The sequence below is a fragment of the Lissotriton helveticus genome, chromosome 3_1, assembly GCF_964261635.1.
Source record: "Lissotriton helveticus chromosome 3_1, aLisHel1.1, whole genome shotgun sequence".
In the NCBI taxonomy this organism is placed as follows: domain Eukaryota; kingdom Metazoa; phylum Chordata; class Amphibia; order Caudata; family Salamandridae; genus Lissotriton; species Lissotriton helveticus.
In genome coordinates, this window is record NC_136061.1 from 1,045,913,254 (window position 1) to 1,045,936,387 (window position 23,134).

A 23,134-nucleotide genomic window follows, 5' to 3' on the forward strand; every position below is an offset into this window, starting at 1 on the left:
TGACTGTGTCTTCACGTAAAGCAACTGGTGCTATGTAAAGCGCTCTGATACCCGATTCGGATCAAGTTCGCGCTATATAAAACTCTGTAAAATAAAATCAGCTATGCTATTGTTTCTAGACCAGCTTCATTAATGACTGCTGCGTATGCGTTTGTATTCACTGTACACAAAATAGATGTTACTACTTCTGCCACACTAATTCTTTCTACCTTCTGCAAAAAAGCAAGCATATCTTTAGTGTAGTTTGAGGTTTTTTTTTACCTGAAGAAATAGTCTATATATTTTCAATGGGCATTAGATGGACGGTACATCAGAGATTATACAATGACACAGAGGATTAAATGAATTGCTGTGTACTTTCAACAGAAGATATATTGTGGGTGATACTGATGATGTGTGTGTCAAATGATACTCAGTTTTTGCCATAATCATATTATTTTCCTCTTCAAGTTTCCAAATAGTTTTCAACTACACTGAATTTTAAACTTGGAACATTCTCACATTCGTTCTAAGTATCTGTGTCTGACAGGAGTTCAGTAATAATAATAACATAAAATTCACTATCCATAAAAACAACAGCACCTCCCCTAGTGGGCCATTTTCATGACCATTGCATTGTTTACATCAAAATCTCACATTGCAATAGCTTTTTGAAAATCAAATTTGGATGTTGTACTCTGCTGCGTTTTAAAAAAAAAAAAATAACACATTTTCAACTCACGCTAATTTGTTTTATTAATTGTAGATGTCAGGAAGTGTGATTTGACCTGAATTCTTCAAACTCACTTTCTTTCCAAGTCATTTAATTAGTTTCTATTATGGCAACGAAGTATTTTAGCTTTAATTGACTCAAACATATGGTACAAAGTTTCTCTTTCTATTATTTGAGTATGTTACTATAAATGATACATTTTTTGAAGACTGAAAAGTCAGATTTTGATAAATTAGGAAAAGGAGATGTTTATCGCAATGTTTTGTTTGTTTTGACAACTTACTATCTGTTTTACAAAGTCTACTCGCTGTTATTTTAAAAAAAAAACACATTTAGTAGGCGAGATTGTTAAACAGGATGAAGTTGAAAGGTACTCTTCTGATTCAATTGTGCTTCTTTTTTGAATTAAGATTCCTTGGTTGAAATCTGCGGCAATATAGGTTTCTTCTTCTGTGCTACATTAATCAGTCTTCAAAAAATTCTACTGCTACATTAATCAGTCTTCAAAAAATTCATTGTCTTTTTCGTTGTTTTGTGTGCTCTGCCCAACTCCATATCAATGCTGAGGTAGTTATTATACATGTTCTTTGTGAACTCGCATAGCATGTGTTCATGGATTTATGGATCAAATGCTATTTTTAACTAGATTTCATTGAAGAATTTCCTCCAAAGCTTATCTTTAAATCTGAAGTATACTAAACATTGGTGGATGGAATGCTTGAATTAATCTCAGCCACTGGTAATTATTCAAGTCACATCCCAGTCCGTTGTTTTGCACGTCATACCACCTGTTTGGACACAACCATATCCAATGCAGTCTTGACTCTTCTCCAGTGGGAGGTGTCCAGCAAGAAATGGCAAGTCAGGTGTCACCGAACTGGAACACAAGGAATCAAAGACTGGTTTTATCCTTATTAGGGTGCATGCATCTGTAATAGAACGTTTCCAGTGACACAGTGCACACAGGACCCACATCTGGCCATACCCATCCCAATTAGGGTGTCCCACTGAAGAACAGTAACAAGAAGGATGCGATGCTTGAATTAATGTCAGCCATTGGAAATTACTCCGGCCACATTCCAGTCTATCAGAGGAGAGTCTGGTAGAGAACACTCAACTTGTGCCCCACCTCCATTAAAGCTCTTCACAAGTTCTGTATCTTTATCTGTCTTGCAGCTGTTGACAGACTAACTTTAGGGAAGAGGAATACTATGAAACATATTGTACCTCTCATTTGTGTTGCTTGCGTTAGCAGGCCTCTTCCCACAAGGAAGCTACCACCATGTCAGCATTCAAAATCCCTCGTCTCTCTGCTTAGTTACATATTCCTCCACTGCCACGCTACTAGTCACCAGTCCACTAAGCCATTTTTGTTGCTGAAATTCTTGCTACCATTGTCTTCAGACAGTCGACACCATACGTTTCACAACCATCTTCTCCATTTTTTTTGTAACCTTTTCATAGACACCACCAAGGACTTCACCAATGGCTTATGCTCTCTTGTCAGTCCCTCCAAAGGAGCACATTCATCTGTACCTTCACTGTTTACTCTCCCAGTTCCACCCTGGATAAGAAGCTGAAGGTAGTTCTGGAAGTAGTTCTCAAGGAATCTCTCATTTCTATTTTACCAGGATGACGTGTTATCATGAATCATCCTAAGTTCTCTTTGCAACTGGGTGATTGTGCTATCTGTCCTCTTGTTTAATAAGAGATCACTCTGGCTGCACTCCAGATATTTATGACCACGAGCGTCCGTTCTCCAAATATGGCCATCAGTGTGGGTCCAACTCAGAGCACAGGGAGAGAATATCAGCTATTGGGGTGGGGTAATGTTGGAAGAGCCCTCATTGTCTCAGCTATACGCCACTCGCCACCACGGTGGGGTCGGAGTAAACAGAGATCCTACCCTACAGCTGTCATATCAGCTTTTGGAATTTTCACTGTCTGGCACCCATGATTCAGGCACCACAGTTGACAACCTGTGGAGAGGTCTCATCTTCTCTACAGCACAACTCCTGTACGGTAGGAAACACCACCTGCTTTTTTGTGCCTTGTTTATGCCAAGGGGCAGGGATGCAACACTGGAGACTCACTGTCCTGGGCACTACCAATGTTGCTGGAGGCACAAGCAGATCCTGCAATATAAGGGAGACTTGGGCCCCGCAGCTCTCCTACTGTTCCGCTGTATTACCTGGAAGAAGAACTGCGTTACTTACCTGTAACAGCAGTTATCCAGTATTGGTGTCTTTCATAGATTCACATGCCTGAATCATTCCCCGTCGTCGAGACGGGAGCCTCCGGTACATAAAAAAGTAATGTCCTATAGACATACATAGAGAAAATAGGCCTAAGGGTCTCCCCTTAGTAGCCTTTCTTTGTCCTTATGCAAAAAGGACCAAACTCTCACAGTCAGCCAATCAGCTCCGACCTCCCTCTAGAACCTTCCTGGGAGGAGCCTCAGTCCCTCAGATTTTCGTACGCACTCAGTTAGTTAGGCGTAATATTGTTAGAGAGGGATGTGAGACTTCCCAGGGGAGGCGGGAGGGTTGCATGTGAATCTATGAAAGACACCAATACTGGATAACTGCTGTTACAGGTAAGTAACGCAGTTCTTATCCAGTATTAGGGGTGTCTTTCATAGATTCACATGCCTGAATCAGAGTAGCTAGCAATTAGACATGCACATTCGTGATGGAAAGGTGTCCTGCAGGCATGTTAGACAATGCACACATTGTCCTATAGCATGTAAAAAGACAGCATAAGCCGAGCATCACAATAGCAGAGAATGTGCATACCTGGATGGCGGGATGAGGGAAGGCTCACCTCACTGAAAGAGATGGCGTAGCACCGCCTGGCCCACTGCTGCATCCTTCTGAAGTTCGATATCCAGGCAGTAGTGTCTGGAGAAAGTGTGCGGTGACTTCCAGGTCGCCGCTCTGCATATGTCCAGGATCGGCACTCCAGCGAAAAGTGCTGCTGAGGTGCACATCGCCCTGGTGGAATGTGCAGTGACATGATCAGTCAAAGGCCGTCCGGCCTTGGTATGACAGAATGCAATCGCTGAGGAAATCCATCTCGAGATGCTTTGCTTCGTGAGAGGCAGGCCCATTCTTGGATTGCTGTATGCCACGAATAGTTGTGAAGATTTTCTGAAGGCTTTGGTTTTATCCAGATAGAACTTTAGACATCTCTTGAGATCTAAAGAATGGAGTGCTCTTTCGGCTGCGGTGGAAGGGTTCGCAAAGAAAGACCTAAGGACTATTGGTTCATTGAGATGAAAGTCCGAAGGCACTTTCGGTATGAACTTAGGGTTCGGTCTTAACATCACTCTGTCCTGTCTGAATTGCATGTATGGATCCTGAATGGACAGAGCTTTAAGTTGGCTTACTCTCCTGGACGATGTTAAAGCGAGCAAGAGCGCAGTTTTCCATGAGATGTATTTGATGGACGCCCGATGAATGGGTTCAAAGGGATGCCTCATGAGTTGGTTGAGAACTAGGTTCAGATGCCACGTCGGGGGGACTTTCCGAGGCCTCGGAAAGGATCTATAAAGCCCCTTCAGGAATTGTTTGACCAGTCTACTGGACCACAGGGAAGGTCCCGTGAAAGTTCTGGTGAACCTCGATATAGCTGCCAGGTGGACTTTTATGGATGCATGTGCCAGTCCTGATTGTGCCAAGTGCAGTAGGTATGGCAATAGCTGTTCAGGTGTGACGTACAGTGGTTGCAGGCCCTGGTCCGAACACCAAATGCAGAATCTTTTCCATTTGAGAGAGTAGGTTTTGTTGGTACTGTCTGCTCTCGCTTTTGCCAGTATATCTCTGCAGTCCTGCGGGATATTCAGGCCACCGAACTCTCTGTGCTCAGGAGCCAGGCCGATAACCTGAGCGATTGCAGGTTCGGGTGTTGCACCTGTCCCTTGGACATTGTCAGGAGGTTCGGGTGTTGTCGCAGACGAATCGGTGTCTTGATAGAGAGCCGAAGTAGATCTGAGAACCAGTGTTGTCTCGGCCAGGACGGGGCAATCAGGATTAGGGTACAGGGCTCCGCCTTCATCTTCCTGAGGAGCCTCGGGATCATGGGAAACGGAGGAAAAGCGTACGCAAACACGCTGAACCAACCGATGGAAAAGGCATTCCCCAGTGATCCCTGTTGGGGATGCCAGCTTGCGTAGCTTGGGCATTTGGCGTTCCCCTTGGTGGCAAACAGGTCGATTCCTGGGACTCCCCATTGAGAGAAGATGTGAGTCAGCGCGCTGTCGCTCAGTTCCCACTCGTGAGAGAGGGATCTTTGCCTGCTTAGGGCGTCGGCGATGGTATTGTCCTTGCCTGGCACATAGTCGGCTTTGAGTGTGATTCCATGCAGCACTAGCCAGTTCCAGATCTTCTGCGATTCGCGTGATAGAGAGAGCGAACGCGTTCCTCCCTGTTTGTTGAGATAGTGCATCGTCGTGGTGTTGTCCGTTTTGACGAGCACTGGGGAGTGCTGGATGCGTGGTAGAAAGGCCTGTAGTGCCAAATACACGGCTCTCAGCTCCAAAAGGTTTATATGAAGCTGTTTTTCCTGAGTGTCCCATTTGCCGCTGATCCGAAGGTCCTGAAGGACAGCGCCCCATCCCTCCAGGGAAGCGTCCGTGGTGATCACCAGAGGTGTTGCCGGAAGGAGAAATGACAGTCCTACGGTCAGATTTTTGAGACGCCTCCACCAGGTTAGACTCTTGGTCATTTTGGGTGTTATCCATACAGTGTCCTCGAAAGAGCCAGTACTTTGAGTCCATTGGCTCGCGAGCGCCTCCTGCAATGGGCGCATCCTGAGTCTGCAGTGAGGGACGAGGAGTATACAGGAGGACATCATGCCCAGGAGGGATGTATAGGTCCGGACCTTCAGTTGTGTCCTGTGCGCCACAGCCGTGGCCAGGGACAATATCTTGTCTGTCCTTTCCTTCGAGGGGAAGGCTCTTGCGCACTCTGTGTCCAAGGTTGCTCCGAGGAAGGTAATTTTTGTCGTAGGGATGACACAAGATTTCTTGAGATTGAGAGTTAATCCCAGCCTCTGAAAAAGATTTGTGCAGGCGCTGGAGGATTTGGCTGCGTCTTTTGCCGAGGGTGCTTTCACCAGCCAGTCGTCTAGGTAGGGGAAGACCTGGTGACCCATTTGACGCAGGAAAGCTGCCACCGGTGCAAGGCACTTCGTGAAAATCCGCGGCGCGGATTTGAGGCCGAACGGTAGTACCTTGAATTGATAATGTTGCCCTGCAACCTCGAACCTCAAGAATTTTCTGTGACACTTGAGGATGGGGATGTGGTAGTAGGCATCCTGGAGATCCAAGGATGTCATGAAATCTCCTTTTTCTAGAATGCCTAGTATTTCTTGAATCGTCACCATCCTGAACGATTGGCTCCGTAGGAAGACGTTGAGCGCTCGGAGGTCCAGAATGGGCCTCCACTTGTCCTCTTTCTGGCGTACAAGAAAGAAGTGGGAGTAAAAGCCCTTCCCCTTCAGGGGTGCTGGAACGCGCTCGATAGCTCCTTTCTTCAGCATTACAGAAATTTCCTGGAGAAGCAGGCGTAGGTTTTTGTGCGCCCGTCTGCGTGGAGGAGTTCTGGGAGGGATGGTGGTGAATTCGAGGGAATGGCCAAAACGTATAATTTGGAGAACCCACCGGTCCGTGGTTATGAGTTGCCAATTGTTGAGGAAATGGGTCAATTTTCCTCCAAGTTGTAAGGAGGGATAGGGTGTCTGGACTGGCTGGAGTAGCCCGTCACTGGCGGCCGCCAGTGCCCCTCTTCGCATTCTTGCCTCTGAAGTTCGATCGTCCGTAGGACGATTGACGGCCTTGAGGTTGCTTGTGTTGGTATTGACCTTTGTTAGTATAGGAGTACGAGGACCTATTCTGATAGGAACCTCGATACGAGGACTGCCCTCTGGATCTGTTGCCTCGAAAGGACTGGGTCCGGGACTGTAAGGTCCCCAGAGCCCTGGCCGTATCCGTGTCCTTCTTTATGGTTTGCAATGCCTCATTGATCTTGTCCCCAAAAAGGTGCTGGCCATCGAAGGGCATGTCTAAGACCTTGGATTGCACCTCCTGGCGGAACGACGTCGCCTTAAGCCATCCTTGACGGCGTAGGACCGCAGCTCCAGCAAGTTGACGAAAGCCAGTCATGGCAGCATCAATAGCACAGTCTATTATTTCGGCTGCTGAAGTTTGACCCTCCACTAGTAGAGCCTTGACTTCACCTTGGACTGTGTCAGGCAGGTCTGACAAATATGGGGCTAGGTCTTCCCAGAGTTGGCGATTATAACGCCCCAACAGGGCAATGGAGTTGGCCACCTTGACGGTCATGGCCGAAGTTGTCGTGAACCGTTTTCCGATTGTGTCCAGCTTCCTGCCTTCTTTGTCCGGAGGAGCGGACAGCGGGGAGGAAGGGTTGCGGGAGTGCTTCTGGGCCGCCTGTGTGACCACTGAATCAGGTTTAGGGTGCCCATTTAGGCAAGCCGCTGCAGTCAGTGGGGCTTTGTATTTCTTGTCCAGGCGTGGAACAACCGCAGACACAGAAGCGGGCGTCAGCATCAGTTTCTTGCCTTGTTCCCACAGAAATTCTATTATTGGAATACATTTAGTCGTCTTTTGAGTCTGCTCCTTAAAATCGTGCAGGAAGCATTCAGTTTCTGTGGATTCGATAGCCATATGGAATCTCTTTGCCGCTCTTTCAACGATTTTATGGAAGCCGCCGATGTCTACCGGCGGCGAGTCCGCTTGGCGCGGTTGGGGCGAAGCTGGTGAAGACGCCACATACTCATCCTCCTCATCATCATGGGTAGAGTGGGCCTCCTGGACCTCTCCTTCCTCCAATTCTTCCTCCTCCTCATCCTCGTCTGATGACACTACCTCCTGAGGTTGGATCCTCTCATGGTGGGCTTGAGGGAGAGGTCGAGACTGTTTTGGGGCTGCCGCTGGTTTATGAACGATAGGCGACTGATCTCTACTGTCAGCGTCCGGGAAGCGTTGTTTGTAATCCTGTACAAGGAATTTCAGGTCGTTCACCAGAGCAGCTGGCAGGCATATCATGGGGGTAACCTCCGTGCTGACATTAGTGTGGACGGAGTGCTCCTGGTAAGAGATTTCCTCTATCTCCTCGTCAGTGCTTTGGCATTTGACATGTAGGTCCGAGATGGAAGTAGCGGGGCCCAGGTGGTCATCCTCTTCTGAGTCTTCACTCTGGAAGATTTCGTGAGGCAGCTGCATCTCCACTTTGCTTGGAGACGTGGTTTCCGGCGTAATATGCGGTTTGGTAGTCTTGCCCAACGCAGGACTGGAGGTGGAAGCCGCCGACGGCGTCGTCGATGGTGGTAGCGTGAGGGATGACACCTCCACGAGCTTGGATTTCTTCCATGTTTCTCTAAGCGCCTTCGTCGACGACGAGTCCTCCGTCGACGGCGTCTTTAACTTCGTCGACGACGACGAGTCCTTCGGCGACGGTAAGGTCTTCGTCGACGGAATCTCCGTAGACGGCAACTTGGTCGTCGACGACGACCGCGACGTCGTCGGTGCACTCGTCGACGGCGAGCCCGTCGTCGACGTCGTTCTCGTCGACGTTTTCGACGTCGACGTCTTCGCCGTTGATGCCCACGTCGATGCCTTCGTCGTCGGGGCTGTCGACGGTGGGTTCTTCGTCGTCGTCGACGACAATAGGCTCGTTAGAGAGGATGCCGTCGTCGACGGCGTAGTTTTCGTCTCCCGGCGTAGTCTTAGACGTCGACAGGGTCTTTGTCGTCGACGACGATTTCAGCAGTAAAACAGAGGAAATAGGTCTACCTGTCGATGACGATGATGGAGATGTCATCGTCGACGGTGAAGGAGACAACGCGGACGTCGTTGACACAGTGGTAGTTACTGAGGTAGTCCTCTGGGCAGGTCTGCTAGATGACTGAGCAGGCTTCTTAAAAGTCTGATTATCCTTAACAGACACAGAAGATGTCGTAGATCTTGCCTCTGAAGACTTCTTGGCTGTCTTCCTAGGAGGAGTGTCTGAGGGGCCAGGGGAAGTTACCCTTGGCCTCTTTTGAGAGACTTCTGAGACCTTAGAGACACTACCCTCGGAAGATTCCAGAGTGTCTCTGTCCTTAAGCCTGTCGAGCCAGATGAGAAGGCGACCTTCCCTGTCTCTCACGGTCTTTTTAGGGAAAGACCTACATATTTTGCAGTCTGCAGGGATGTGGTCAGGATAAAGGCAATATAAGCATAAGGTATGCTTATCATCCACATGGAGCCTTTTCTTCCCACATGAAGAGCAGGCCCTGTAAAGGGCTTTCTTCTGGGATTCAGACATCGAAGAAAGCAGTGGAAAGAAAACACTTACTGCCTCAAAGTGTTACTGAAGTAATCCTTGAAGATTGTAGAGTGAAGATTCACTTTCAAAGGAAAGTAGATGATTTTTAAGGAATCCTGAGAAGAGCTCAGGCTGGAGACTCCCTAGCACAACGTGCGGTAGAAAATCTGAGGGACTGAGGCTCCTCCCAGGAAGGTTCTAGAGGGAGGTCGGAGCTGATTGGCTGACTGTGAGAGTTTGGTCCTTTTTGCATAAGGACAAAGAAAGGCTACTAAGGGGAGACCCTTAGGCCTATTTTCTCTATGTATGTCTATAGGACATTACTTTTTTATGTACCGGAGGCTCCCGTCTCGACGACGGGGAATGATTCAGGCATGTGAATCTATGAAAGACACCCCTAATACTGGATAAAGCATCAACAATGCAGTGCTCAGGCATGAGACGTCCTTTCAGAGCCTGTGCAGTCCTGCAGTTTTCCGGTTTTGACTGAACCAATGGTATGCTGGGAAAAATCAGTGACGTGGCGAGCCTCTTGCCCAAGTCGGGCAAATGAGCAAGCCTAAATTGAGATGGATCTCATAGCTCTAGCAATGTTGATATGCATGATAATACCTTCCAACATATTATTTAATTATTTACTGAAACGCACTAGTCTATCGAAAAGAATATCTGTTAACCAGGCCTCAACGTTAATAGCTCTGAACCAACTTTGTCTGCAAAGTATTGTCTGAACTCAGAGTCACTCAAATCCACTACTGTTTTCAGAGAAAGGCTGGAGGTGATCAACCAAAACAGCTCTTGCTTCTGGGTTCAACTAAAACAGCCTTTTAAAATGCAAACTGATATTCTTGTATGACTATGCACCTAAGGCTTCTAGATGTCTTATCAGACATGGATGAGTGGACAGTAAGTCCCTCCCCCCCCCCCCCATCTCATTAGCTTGAGCCTTTGAAGACTATTCTCACATATTGCACGGTCAAGAATATATATGAAGACTGTATGTGGTGCAGAACACAGAGTCTTCACCCCGTATCTTTAATCTTGTCCATGCAGTTCCTTCCTTTCTGAAGCCTTATAGATTAAATAAGACGTACGTGCATGTGTTCCTGACTTTACTCTGATCTGTGCTTCCTGGTTTCCCATCCTTTATCTTCTGGCTTCTGTAGACTTTCCCTTTCAGAAATTCTCTGCACAGCCATCAATTTCAAGACTAGCTACCATTCCCAGTACTAAGCAAATTGTGGACACCTGGCTCTTTGCAAGCACCAGTGCTTCTCTCAAGGTCCCTGTTATATAATCCTGGTGAACTCAGTAATCGTGTGTCTTTCCTACTCAGAGACTTATCAAACCTAGCTATGCATTACGTGTATTAATTTAGAAAGCACTCAGTTGCCCCAAGGGCATCATGGCACTAGCACTATCTAGAACTCACAGGTAATAAGAAGAGAAAATAGAAAGGGGTGTAGAAAGAATAAACACACAAGTCACAGGATGAAGAGACAAGCGTGCTAAATGAAGAGCTGAGCCTTTAGTTTTTTTCTTAAGGGCTTGAAAGTTGACAGTCAAGTGCAGGTCTAGTGGGAGGGCATTCTTAAGTTTGGTTCTCAAAAGTCCCAAAGGATCTGCATCTGCAATTTTCCTTTTAATAGCAGGAAACCTTCAGAGCCACACTACAGAGATAATGCTGGCAGATCGGAGACCAGTGTGGAAAGTGGTTTGGGGCTGAGTGCCTCGCTTTACGTAGACACAGAACCTTAAAATTGAACTGGAAGCCAATTTAGTGCATGGCTAGGCTTCGGGACGTTATCAAACTTGTGAAGGTCCCAGACCAGTTGGACCCCCATGTTTTGGATGCTGTGGAGTTTGATGATACAGGAGATTGTGAGGTCTAGGCAGTCCAACCAAGAAAGGATACATGCACCCACTACCTGGGAAGGGCATTCAGAGGTGGAGACATTTTTTAAGCATGTATAGGAGGGCACATAAGATCACAATTTGAGTGTCTGATAGTCAAAGGACAGCTTCTTGTTCTTGTCAATCCGAATCCCCATACCAGCCATTGCAGTTGTGTCTGGTCTCAGTAAAATCTCAGCACAAACACGGGTTTTTTTTGGCATACATGTTTAGCAAGGGTCAGGTCTTGCTCATGCTGGGATTGAAAATGTTGGCTTTCGCTGCAAATATTGCAAATGCTTTGGAGGACTGGAATTAAGAGTAAAGTTATTATGGAATGTTTAAATGTTTAAGAGTTTAAAAAGAAAACCTGCAAGAGGACCATAACCAATATGTATTCTGTTTTCACCTTCATTCCTTTTAAAAAGAAGTGTTCCACTTAGATGGGTCAGGGAATGGATAACTGCAAAGAAAGTTCAGTGCATGTAATAAAGGAACAAATTCCATTTCACACTTAGTTATTTTAGCAAAATATTGCGACCATAATTATAGCAAAAGGAAATTACTTTAATTTATTTTTTGGCACCAATGCTAAATAACTACAACTTATACCATTGTCACTTCTGAAACTCACTTCTTCAGCTGATTCTTCTCCAGATGATTGTTCAAGTCCTAGTTCTATAAGGTACAACACCATACAGAGGACATGTTCCGACATATTTTGATGATCCATCAAAATCTAAAATACAAAACAATTACATATGAATTCAAAATAAGGCACCACAATATAAAAATAAGGTTTTTTTTAGTATTCACTTGAAAACGCAGTTTAATTTCAACATTGCTAAACATTATTCATAAGAAGATACTCTCAAAATCAATTCACAAGATTCTATAAAAATGAACTAGATTGTAGAAGATTCCTGTATATTCTCATGAAGTATGTAGCAGAACTTCATTATCCACTACCCTACGTAATACATAGGTACATGACGTCAATGTTACAGTGCCTGATGTACTAAGAGTACACTCAACAAAATGTGGTTGCAAAATATTGCACATTGACTTTTTGTGAATGCAGTTTGAGTTTGTGAAAAAACATGAGCAATTAATATGCATTAGGCTGCTTGATATGTGCGATATTGTGTCACTACTGACTACAATCACAGGGATGGTAGCCTGCAAGAGACCGCAGACCACCAGTGGATGATTGCTTTCCAAAACAGTGGCAGCAGAGAATGGTCCCCTGGAACACTCCCTACAGCACCTGTAGTTGTCACTATGATTCCCAAAGTGGAAAAGGATGAAAGGGAATCCTCTTCACCTTCGCAAAGAAAGTTACCACGCCAACCTGTGAGTTGGTGAGAGGTTAATACTTTGGGTTTGATGGTGTACACTCTGAGTCACAGCCACAGGTGATGGCCCGGAGTTGAGCAGGCCCCCCTCTCCTGGAGAATGGAGGAGGGAGGCCCACACCTCAATTACTGGGATTCTTGTCCCCTGATTCCTACTGTGCCTCACTACCTCCAGGCTCGTCTCCCCTCACAGGGCACACTGGTCTTGGCAGGCAGAATAGTGCCCCAGGATCAGGGCAAGTGTTCTTGGCATCCTGGGCAGTGTCCCCCAGCCCAGCTGGGAGATCCGCAGACCTCGATTCCTGGTCCTGGCTGCAGTAGCTCAAGTAGTGGTGATCTTGTCAACGCTCTGAACAACCAGCGGGTTTTCAACTTCCACTTTTATACAGTCTCCAGACACAAATGTGGTCCTATGAAGTTCGTGTTGTGGGTGCCAGGCTCTTTAAAGTGCCTACTCATAGGTTTTGTTATTTGTCCAGAAGCTTGTCTGCCTCAGCAGGGATGGCAGCAGAGCTGATGAATTCATAAAGCAGGCCCCCAATCTCAGCTAGTGGGGAGAAATAAGAATAACTAGCATTCCGTTCTTGTGAATCTTCCTCAGAGCCTGAGGAACCAAGGGTATTGGAGAAAACACTGAAACAAGTGGAAAAGTTCACTGCAACAAACGTGTCCCTATTGCTCCGCGTCCCCTAGCGAGTGGCAAAAAGGTTCACTCGAGAATTGGCCCCACAAGGAAAAGATGTATTGGACCTCTGGGTTAAGACGACACTCATAGTCAGCAAGGAATTTAGCTCTGGTGTTCCGTGAGCCAGTCAGATGGCACTCGAGAAGCCAGATGTCATGCTGATGCACCTAGACCCACAGCCTCAATGCTGTGCAACACTACTCCTCTTTGCTTGCTGACATGACACATTGTGGTTGTACAGTATGTCAAGACCTGGACAGACAGGCCATAAGAGGGAAGCAAGAAAGGCTTTGAGAGCTAGCCAGAGCACCCTCAATTCGAACATGTTGATGTAAAGTATCCGCTCCTTCGGAGACTAAAGACCTCCAATCCCCAATGCCTCCAGATGAGCACTCTCTCATGAATGGATGTATTCATCACTACCATGGACACGGCTGGTGGAGAGTAGAAGGAGATCACCTGTGATAGGTCGACTTCCAACAATCCAGCAAGCTAGATTTACTGCTGCATCCCAGAAGATCACAATCATATCAGTCATTTCATTTCTGCAATCCAGAAGCACTACTTATGAAGGTATCCCTGGAGAGCCCTGTGCCAGTGGGCAGAAAACCAACAGACCTAGCAGACGCAGGACCTTCAGGGCTGGAATCTGAGCTCCCTCCCAAACAACAAGCTCCCTCCTCTGCCCTCTGAGAAGGAGGAAAGGCTCGGAGCTATATGCCCAGTTTTGCTCATATGAAAAGGAGATACTGACAGGGCTCAAGGTGATACTTGGGCTCATTGATGGAAAAACTCATCTTGAACAAGAAAGATGTCATTGCCTGCAAGTGTTGAGATACCATCTGCGGATACTCGGCTTTGAGCAGCTAGTCCTTCAGATACATAAATATAATGATCCTTGAACTCCTGAGATAAGCTGCAACCAACGTCATCACCTAAGTGAAGACTTGAGGTGCTGATATCAGTCCAAATGGGAGCACTGTGAACTGATAGTGTGTGGACCCCTCCCACAAAGATACAGATACTGCTTGTGTACTTGCTGGATCAATGTATGGAAGTATGTGTCCTACAGGTCAAGGGACTCTATCCAGTCTCAGATTCCAGCCCAAATGTCAGTCAGTCATCAATATGTTTATTTTAGACCGCAGTCCATAAAACATAACCCATAATATACAAATATACGACATAAAATACACTGTAATTTATAACATAATATTTCATATTGAAGATAAAATATCACTTATTAAAAAAAAAATTACATTTGAATACAATAGGGTTTTTTTGCTGACTCCGCTATCACACGGACTCTATCTTACACGTTTTTCGCTGCAGTGGGCCTTGGCTGCAGCATATCGGAACCCATTTTCAGGGACGCTTATTACTCGAGCTCACACAATAATACGTGAGCACCGGATTGAACCCACAGTAATCTCCTTACCGATCATTTGGTAATTCTTATTAGATATTGATCATGACTCTCACATCTTAATTGAGCTCATTTGGCCACAATATCCGAGTGGGGGAGCCCTTCGTTTGGTGTATGAAGTACTTCCCAGGTGCATATACCATAACACCCAGACCAGAATGCTCTGACTTCACTTCTCTGAATTCTCGGACTGTTGCATCTTGACTATCCGGATTTCTCTTGATTATGGTTCCTTACCTCATACTCATTGTGTCTGGACAAGCCCCTATTTGACGTACGACGTTACTGTCTCGCCTAGCCTTGAAAAAGTCTTAGTACTTACCTTCAGTACTGACGAAACCGTGTCGGCTGTCTTTTTGTCAAGTCTACTCCCATGGACTTTCTGAATAAAGAACATGATAATTTGAACTTCTCTGTTTGTTTGTGATGTCCAACTACTGCTGTTATTGGAGAATCATTACATATTGTGAAACAACCAGGAGACCTATCAGTCTGCTCGTGTACATATGTGTGTTAGGAATGTGCTTGATTTGACCCTTTTGCTTCACTTGTACTTTGCCAATCACTGATTGTCATTTAATCTCTCTTGGTAGTGGGGGATAGCGGTCTATATAGCACTCCGTCTTCGCAACTGAAGATTTATTACTATCCAAGTACTTGTTACACATCCAACTGTCATTAGTGAATGTGCGGTCTTTTCCTTTTGGATACACCACTACCGTTTTCCTTTTCTTGAATACAATAGCTATTGGTCAGCATAGAACTCCTGATTGCTCTTATACCAGACTGTATGTTCCTAATAACCGGACATAGATCTCTGCTCCTTTAAAAAAGATTCCCATACCGTCCAACACCTATTGCAGAAGTCGCATCTAAGAATTCCATATGTGAAAAATATTCGAAGCTTCCCAATGGTTAGATATTCCGTATTACTTAAACATGTCTTTAATAATTTCCTACAGTCCTTTAAAAAACATACAGTCCAATAACAAATGTTTATTTCTAGATTTCATTTGTAGTCCACATTCACATACACCTCAATTTATTTTTAGTCTCTTAGCCATCTCTGCTCTCGGATACATAGGATTAACCCCAATTCGAAATCATAAGTGTTCCTGCCTCATAACAAGATTTGCCAGTTCTGATAAATAGGGGAATGCCTATTATTTTGCCATCTGGCCCAAAAAGATGCAGTGGATTTCCTCATTAGGGAGTAATCACTCTGTCATGAGATTTATACTATTGTTCCCCAAAGATCTTTTTTGGAAACAGAGTGGAACATCGCAACTGGGAGAGCCCAGTGAATATTGCTCTTTTAGTGATGACAAAAGTTTCCTTAGGCTCGCAGCCCAGTTCATCTCACTTCTTAACATTTCATCTTTGCACAACTGGCATATCGTGAGATCATTAGACTAACAACGTGTTCCAAAAGCTCAGTGCAACCCTCTCCGAGAGGCAGTACCATGAAGTCATTCCTAACGCCAACCTTAGTGCCTGTATAATTGCCGACTTTGGCATATCCAGCTCCTTTTTCAAATACTGCCTTCCATTCCTTCCCAGCTGTGCATCACACCCAAGAATAGTAATTTGGCACCATACAATCATTTTGACTACACCACAGCTTTAACAGTAGTTATGATTGGTGTCACACTGCGACCACAACGTTCCTTTCCAAATTTGTTTATCCCCATTATGGTGGGCAGGACATTTGTTTTCACCACCTCACAATGCATTTTCCATTTTAAGTTAGATGAGAAACGTATGCCCAGATAACGATTCGCTTCCACCTCATGTATTCACATCCGCTCTAAAAACCATTTAGACTCTTTTTTCTACTGACCAAATGAACAAGTTACTACTTGTGTAACGATATATCTGTAAGAGACATTAGTTAGTGATAGATTCCTTACCTTAGAATATCACCAGGCGTCAGACTGGATCCGAAAAATTTTGCTTAGCAGTACCCCTGCGCATCAGTAGGTGGCGTCCTGCGGCTCCACGTCCGTCGCTGGCATCGTATGCGTCGAGATGACGTCACTGAGACTACTTAGGCGCCACCCATGCGCGCTCGAATCAGTTCTGTACACAACTTTCCGCGCCAGGAACACAGAGCCATGCAAGCTAGTGAACACTGGCGCATTGAAAACTAGGGGCCTGAAAGGGATGTCCTTAACCCTAGTAATTAGGGGAGGATGGGTGGGGCGGTAAGGAACCTATCACTAACTAATGTCTCTTACAGATATATCGTTACACAAGTAGTAACTAGTGCATCTGAAAGAGACACGTCGGTGATAGATTCCTTACCTTAGAATAGATACCCCAGCAATACTAACCCCGGTGGCGGGACTGTGAACAAGATTACACCAGAATGTCATGGAGAACAGAACGGCCAAAGAAGCCGTCTCTCCGGACTTGACTGTCAAGGCAGTAATGCTTGGTAAACGTGTGCAGCGAGGCCCACATAGCTGCCTGACAAATGTCCTGCAAGGGAACGCCACGTCCCAAAGCAGTAGTGGCTGCCGTTGCCCTGGTGGAATGGGAAAGCAGCCCCACAGAAGGCTCCTTCTTAGCCAACGAGTAACAGGCCTTGATGCAGAGAACGGCCCAATGAGAGAAGGTCCGTTTGTGCACGGCCCGACCTTTTTTGGCACCCACGTAGCCAACAAAGAGCTGGTCATCCACCCGGAACTGTTGTGTGTGCTTCAGATAGAATGTGAGCGCAGTTTTGGATACAAACGATGGAGCCTCTCTTCCTCTTTTGAAGGATGCGGAGGCGGTAAGGAGGTGGGCAAAGTGATGGTCTGCCCGATGTGAAAGGGCGTAAAAATGTTTGGCAAGAAAGAAGGACCGGTCCTTAAAACCACCCTGTCCGAATGAACAGAAAGGAAAGGAGGATTAGAGGAAAGAGCCTGGAGCTCACTCACTCTTCTGGCAGAGGTGATAGCTACCCGGAAAGCCGCCTTGAGAGTGAGAAGACACAAAGGAAAGTTATGAAGGGGCTCAAACGGAGCGTACATCAAGTCCCATTGAGGCATTATAAACGGCACAGGAGGAAACGTGTGCTTGATGCCTTTCAGAAAACGGTTAACAACCGGAGACTTAAAAAGAGAAGGTTGATCAGGGAGCCTTAGAAAGGCAGAAATGGCAGAAAGACAACCTTTGACAGTGCCGAGAGCAGAGCCCTGCTTGGCCAAGGAAAGGAGGAGCAGAAGGACCTTGGAAAGAGGGGCAGAAAGGGGATCCACAGCTTTAGCTGCGCACCATGCCACAAACTTGTTCCACCTGCAGGCGTACACCGGTTTGTGGAGGGACACCTGGCTGCCAAAATGACATCACAGACTTCAGGAGGAAGATCGAAAGCTGTCAACTGTCGCCGCTCAATCTCCACGCATGCAACCACAACCACCATACAACCACAAGGGGAAAGGTCACACCCCCGGGACAGAGGAGTAAAAGTAACCCAACCCCAGATCACCCTGCCAAAGAAGGGCATAGCCCCTGAAGGGAGGAGGAGTCAAGGACAGGAAAACCCATCCGCGGACCACAGTGCCATCTAAAGGGAACAGGAGGCCAAGGACAGGTAAAAGAATTCCCCACGGCGAAGACCATGTGGGGATCAGAAACTCCAACACAGAGGGAAAGAGCAAGGTAGGCCCACACGCTGAAGAGAAACCAGCTGGAGGGATGCCTGACCGGAAGGAAACTAAGAGGATACCCACAGAAGACAAAGCACCCAGAGGGAGGCAACTGCAGAAACCCTAGCAGAGGGTCCTCGCAGAAACAGGGAGGAAGGGTGAGTCGTAAAGAAAGCTGCGACTAGAATCGTCTCTACCAGATACATCGTTACCGAAGGTAAGTAACTTGTACATCTGATAGAGACTACTAGCCGCAGATTCCTTAACATAGAATAGATACCCTAGCCATACCCAAAGGGAAGGAGGGTCTGCGAAAGGACCCACCAGCCTGGACTCAACACAGGGCCCCGAGGGGATGAGTCAACCGGACAGGAAACAGAGCCCTGTCCCCCAGACAAAAAGAGAACCCCCTCATCCAGGCTGGAAAGGTCGGGTGGAGGACCGTCCCATGCTGCTGCGACAGAAGATCCTCCCGAAGAGGCAGTCGGATCGGGGGATCGATCGCCATGCTGAGTAGCTCGGGATAACAGTCTCTTCGTGCCCAATCCGGAGCCACAAGAATGACTTGGGCCCCGTCACGCCGAATCTTCTTCAGCACTCTGGGCAGAAGTGGTAAAGGTGGAAAGGCGTACCACAAACCGCAGCTCCACTTGCGGCGAAAAGCGAATTAGAACGCGCAGAACTGATGACATTGCGCGTTCTTGTCGGTGGCGAATAGATCTAACCATGGTTCTCCCCACAGCAGAAAGAGACCTTGCATCACGTCAGAGTTCAGACGCAATTCGTGATCCAACATGCACCGGCCGCTGAGTTCGTCCGCCCTGGCGTTCAGAGAACCTGCCAGGTGTTGAACCACCCTGCCCTGTTTGTTGCAATACCACATGGCGGTGGTGTTGTCCGTGAACACCTGCACAACACTTCCCCGGACAGAGGGAAGGAATGCTTTCAGTGCAAGGTTGATATTGAGCCGGGACTCAGCCGGAGACCAGAGGCCTCTGATCTCCGCCTCTCCCAAGTGGCCTCCCCATCCCAGGAGGGACGCATCCTTCACCACTGTGTGCTCCGGTTGGGGAAGGGGGAGGGATCCGCCATTGACCCAATCGCGATTCGTGAGCCACCACTGCAAGTGTTGTGCAGTGCCTTTCAAGATCTGGACGTGATCGGACAGGTTGCCCTGATGCTGTGCCCACGGGAACTTCAGGTCCCGCTGCTGAGCCCACATATGCCATGTCGCACTAGCAGGATGCAGGAGGCCAGCAGGCCCAGGAGCAGGAGGGTCCTCCTGATGGAAACCCGGGATAGAGGCTGAAAGATGAGAATCATAGCCTGAATATCCCGGACTCGCTGCTCGGGGGAATAAACCTGAAACTGCGTCGAATCAAGAACCACTCAGATGAAGGGGAGCTTCTGAGAGGGACTCAGGTGCGACTTCGGCACATTTATGGAGAACCCCAGCAAGTGTAGGAGGTCGGTCCTAGTCTGAAGGTGGGCGACGACTGCTTGGGGCGAGCTCGCCTTCAATAACCAGTCGTCGAGGTAGGGGAAGACTGACACCCCTGACCTGCGCAGGTGAGCTGCGACCACCGGCATCACTTTCGTGAACACCCGAGGGGCGCTGGTAAGGCCGAAGGGGAGCATGGCAAACTGAAAATGCTCCTGGACTACCTCAGCGTCGGGGCAGGGACCAGTGAAGGAATAAACAGCGCCGAGAACGGCACTGGCCGGGGCCCAGCCGGCGCCGATTCCCAATTCGGATCCCAGGTGGGGACAAAGCCCTCCGGGTACCGGAGCAGAGACGAACCAGCGGAATCCACTGCAGTGCCGCCGGCCGAGCCGAGGGCGACGCCGGAGCCGGCAGCATGGGACCTCTTGGTGCCGAGCCAGGGGCGCAGGAAGCTGCGGCGCCGGAGACGGAGCTGCTGGCGGTGCCGGAGCTGGATCCGCTGAAGGAGTGGACGGACCAGCAGGATCCGGACACGGGACCGCTGGGCCTGAAGGCGCACCGGCGGGAGCCCAAGGCCTAAACAGGCGGTCCATGGCAGCAAGGAGTTATTGCATTTGTGCCGGAGTCACCGACGGACCAGAGTAAAGCGGGTAGGCTGCAGGACTCCCAGGCTCCAAAGGAGCCGCAGGGGCAGAGCCCCTAACAACTCGTCCACGTCCGGGGACCTACAGGGGGACGTCAGAGAGCAAAAGCGCTTCTTTGACTTTTTTTGTGTGCTGTCTCTTACCCGAATCCGAAGGGGAAGAAGAGCAGTGGTGACGACTCCGCGAGCGGTCACGGGAACGACCCCTGGATCTGGAACGGCACGGGGACGAGTGCCAAACTGCAAACAACCTCCGGCGCCGCCCCCTCAGGGCCTTCGGGGCATAGCCCTACAAACCAGAGAGGACCGGGAGTCATGGTCGCGCTCCAGGCAGGAGAGACAGATGTCATGAGGGTCCGCCACCAACATAATGCAACGGCTGGTCCTACAAGACTTAAAAACCAGGCACCCCAACTAGCACCAGAGAAACCAACACGAGACAAAAGTCTTAAAAAGATAGTCAAAAAATTACTAGGGTACGTGCTCTAACTGGATCTGCGCTTACTGGCGTGGAAAAAGAAAGAACTGACGCCGGCGTGCATGGGTGGCGCCTAAATAGTCTACGTGACGTCATCTCAGTGCATACGACGCCAGCAACGGACGCGGAGCAGCAGGACGCCACCTACTGATGTGCAGGGGTACTGCTAAGCAAAACTTTCCGGATCCAGTCTGACGCCTGGGGATAATCTAAGGTAAGGAATCTATCACTAATGTGTCTCTTTCAGATACTAATGTACAAGTTACTTACCCTTCGGTAACAATGTATCTGGTAGAGACGATTCTAGCTGCAGATTCCTTAACGTCGAATATCCCGCAGGCGTGAGACTGGACCCAGAAAACGTTCTTGCCCAGCATCCCTGCGCGCCGAGGGGGGGCAGTGCCACGCAACTCCGCCAAACGTCCTCCGCGGGCGTGACATTAGCAAGGACACATAAGCCCCACCCCGGCGCGCTGGCGTCAGTTTGCTTCGGAGAACTTTTCCACGCCACAACGCGGAGCCATCACAACAAAACTGAGGAGAGCACTGGAACAGTGTGCGAAAACCAGAGAACAAATAGAGAGAAATAAAAGGCGAGGCACAGCACTTGATGGCTCCAAGGCAGCAAAAGGCAACAACAGCGGGCCAGAGCAGAAAAGGAGCAGAGCACTACACTAAGGAACAACTCGTGCAAGCCACCACCCTCACCCAGAGCCCAACCGCCGACCCCACCGACCCTGACAGCCCTGCCCGCAACCTCAGACAGTGGATTAACGAATGCGCCAACACCCTCGCCCCGATCAAGAAACCTTTCAATAGTCACACCAACAAGAAAGCAAGCTGGTTCACTGAAGACCTCCGGACCTCCAAGCAAACCTGCCGAAAGCTGGAGAAGATCTGGCTCCGTGAACAAACACCGGACAGCCACGCAGCCCACAAGAACGCCACCCGCAGACACCATCACCTCATCAGATCCGCGAAAAGGGCCTCCTTCAAAAACCGCCTAGACAACAACGTGCACAACAGCAAAGAGCTCTTCAACATCTTGAAGGAACTCTCCAACTCCAGCTACAACACCAACAACGTCCCACCCTCGCAAGACGTGCGAGACTCGCTGGCCACCTTCTTCCACCACAGGATCGCAGACATCCACAACAGCTTCAACGCAACGACTGCCGGCCCGACAACCACTGAGACCTCCGCCCCCACGACCACCATCCGCACCAACCGCCTGCTCTCCTGGACCAACATCAATGACGATGACACCATCAAGATCATGAACACCATTCACTCCGGATCTCCGTCAGACCCATTCACCCACCACATCTTCAGCAAAGCCAGCACATCCTTCGCACCCCATCTCCGGAAAGTCATCAACACCTCCTTCAAGACAGCAACCTTCCATGAGAGCTGGAAGCACGCCGAGATCAACGCCTTACTCAAGAAACCCAAGGCGGACCCCAAGGACCTCAAGAACTTCCGGCCCATCTCCCTGCTCCTGTTCCCAGCAAAGGTCATCGAGAAGACCATCAACGAACAACTGACCCGTTACCTCGAGGAGAACAACATCCTGGACCCTTCCCAGTCGAGGTTCCGCAGCAACCACAGCACCGAGATTACACTCATCGCCGCCACTGATTACATCAAGTCCCTGCTGGACAACGGAGGAACGGCAGCCCTCATCCTCCTGGACCTGTCAGCCGCCTTCGACACAGTCTGCCACCACACAGTACGAAGACGCCTCTACAACGCCGGGATCCAAGAGAAGGCCCTGGACTGGACCACCTTCTTCCTCTCCGGCAGAACACAGAGCGTCCGCCTACCCCCATTCTGCACCGAAGCCACAGAGATCATCTGCGGTGTACCCCAGGGCTCATACCTCAGCTCAACTATGTTTATCTACATGGCACCGCTCACCCACGTCGGCACGACCTCAACATCATCTCCTACGCCGATGACACCCAGCTGATCCTCTCCCTCACCAAGGACCCCCACACCGCCAAAACCAACCTTCACGAAGTAATGAAGGCCGTCGCTGAAATGATGAGGAATAGCCGACTGAATCTGAACTTGGACAAGACGGAGGTCCTCATCCTAGGATCCACCCCTTCGGCCTGGGACGACACGTGGTGGTCGACCGCACTGGGAACCGCTCCAACCCCCACCGACCACGCACGCAACCTAGGGGTCATCCTCGACTCCACCCTCTCCATGACTAAACAGGTCAACGCCGTCTCCTCCTCCTGCTTCAACACCCTCCGCATGCTCCGCAGGATCTACAAGTGGATCCCCACTGAAACGAGAAGAACGGTCACTCAGGCCCTCGTCAGCAGCAGGTTGGACTACGGAAATGCCCTCTATGCAAACTCCTGAGATGACTCCAACGCATCCAGAACGCCTCTGCACGCCTGATCCTCGACATCCCTCGCTGCAGCCACATCACACCCCACCTGAGAGACCTGCACTGGCTCCAGGTCAACAAGAGGATAACCTTCAAGCTCCTCACCCACACACACAAGGCACTTCGCAACAC

The 23,134-nt window shown here is 48.6% G+C and overlaps 1 protein-coding gene across 5 annotated transcripts in view; it reads right to left on the minus strand.

Annotated features, from left to right (window-relative positions):
* The window catches only part of UBR3 (ubiquitin protein ligase E3 component n-recognin 3), a 1,992,321-nt gene that overhangs the window by 955,662 nt on the left and 1,013,525 nt on the right, over positions 1 to 23,134 (minus strand). For all 5 annotated transcript variants that reach the window (XM_078681592.1, XM_078681591.1, XM_078681590.1 and 2 more), the window contains one exon: positions 11,570 to 11,674. In XM_078681592.1, the coding sequence (XP_078537718.1) occupies positions 11,570 to 11,674 (105 nt within the window). The remainder of the gene's footprint in view (positions 1 to 11,569; positions 11,675 to 23,134) is intronic.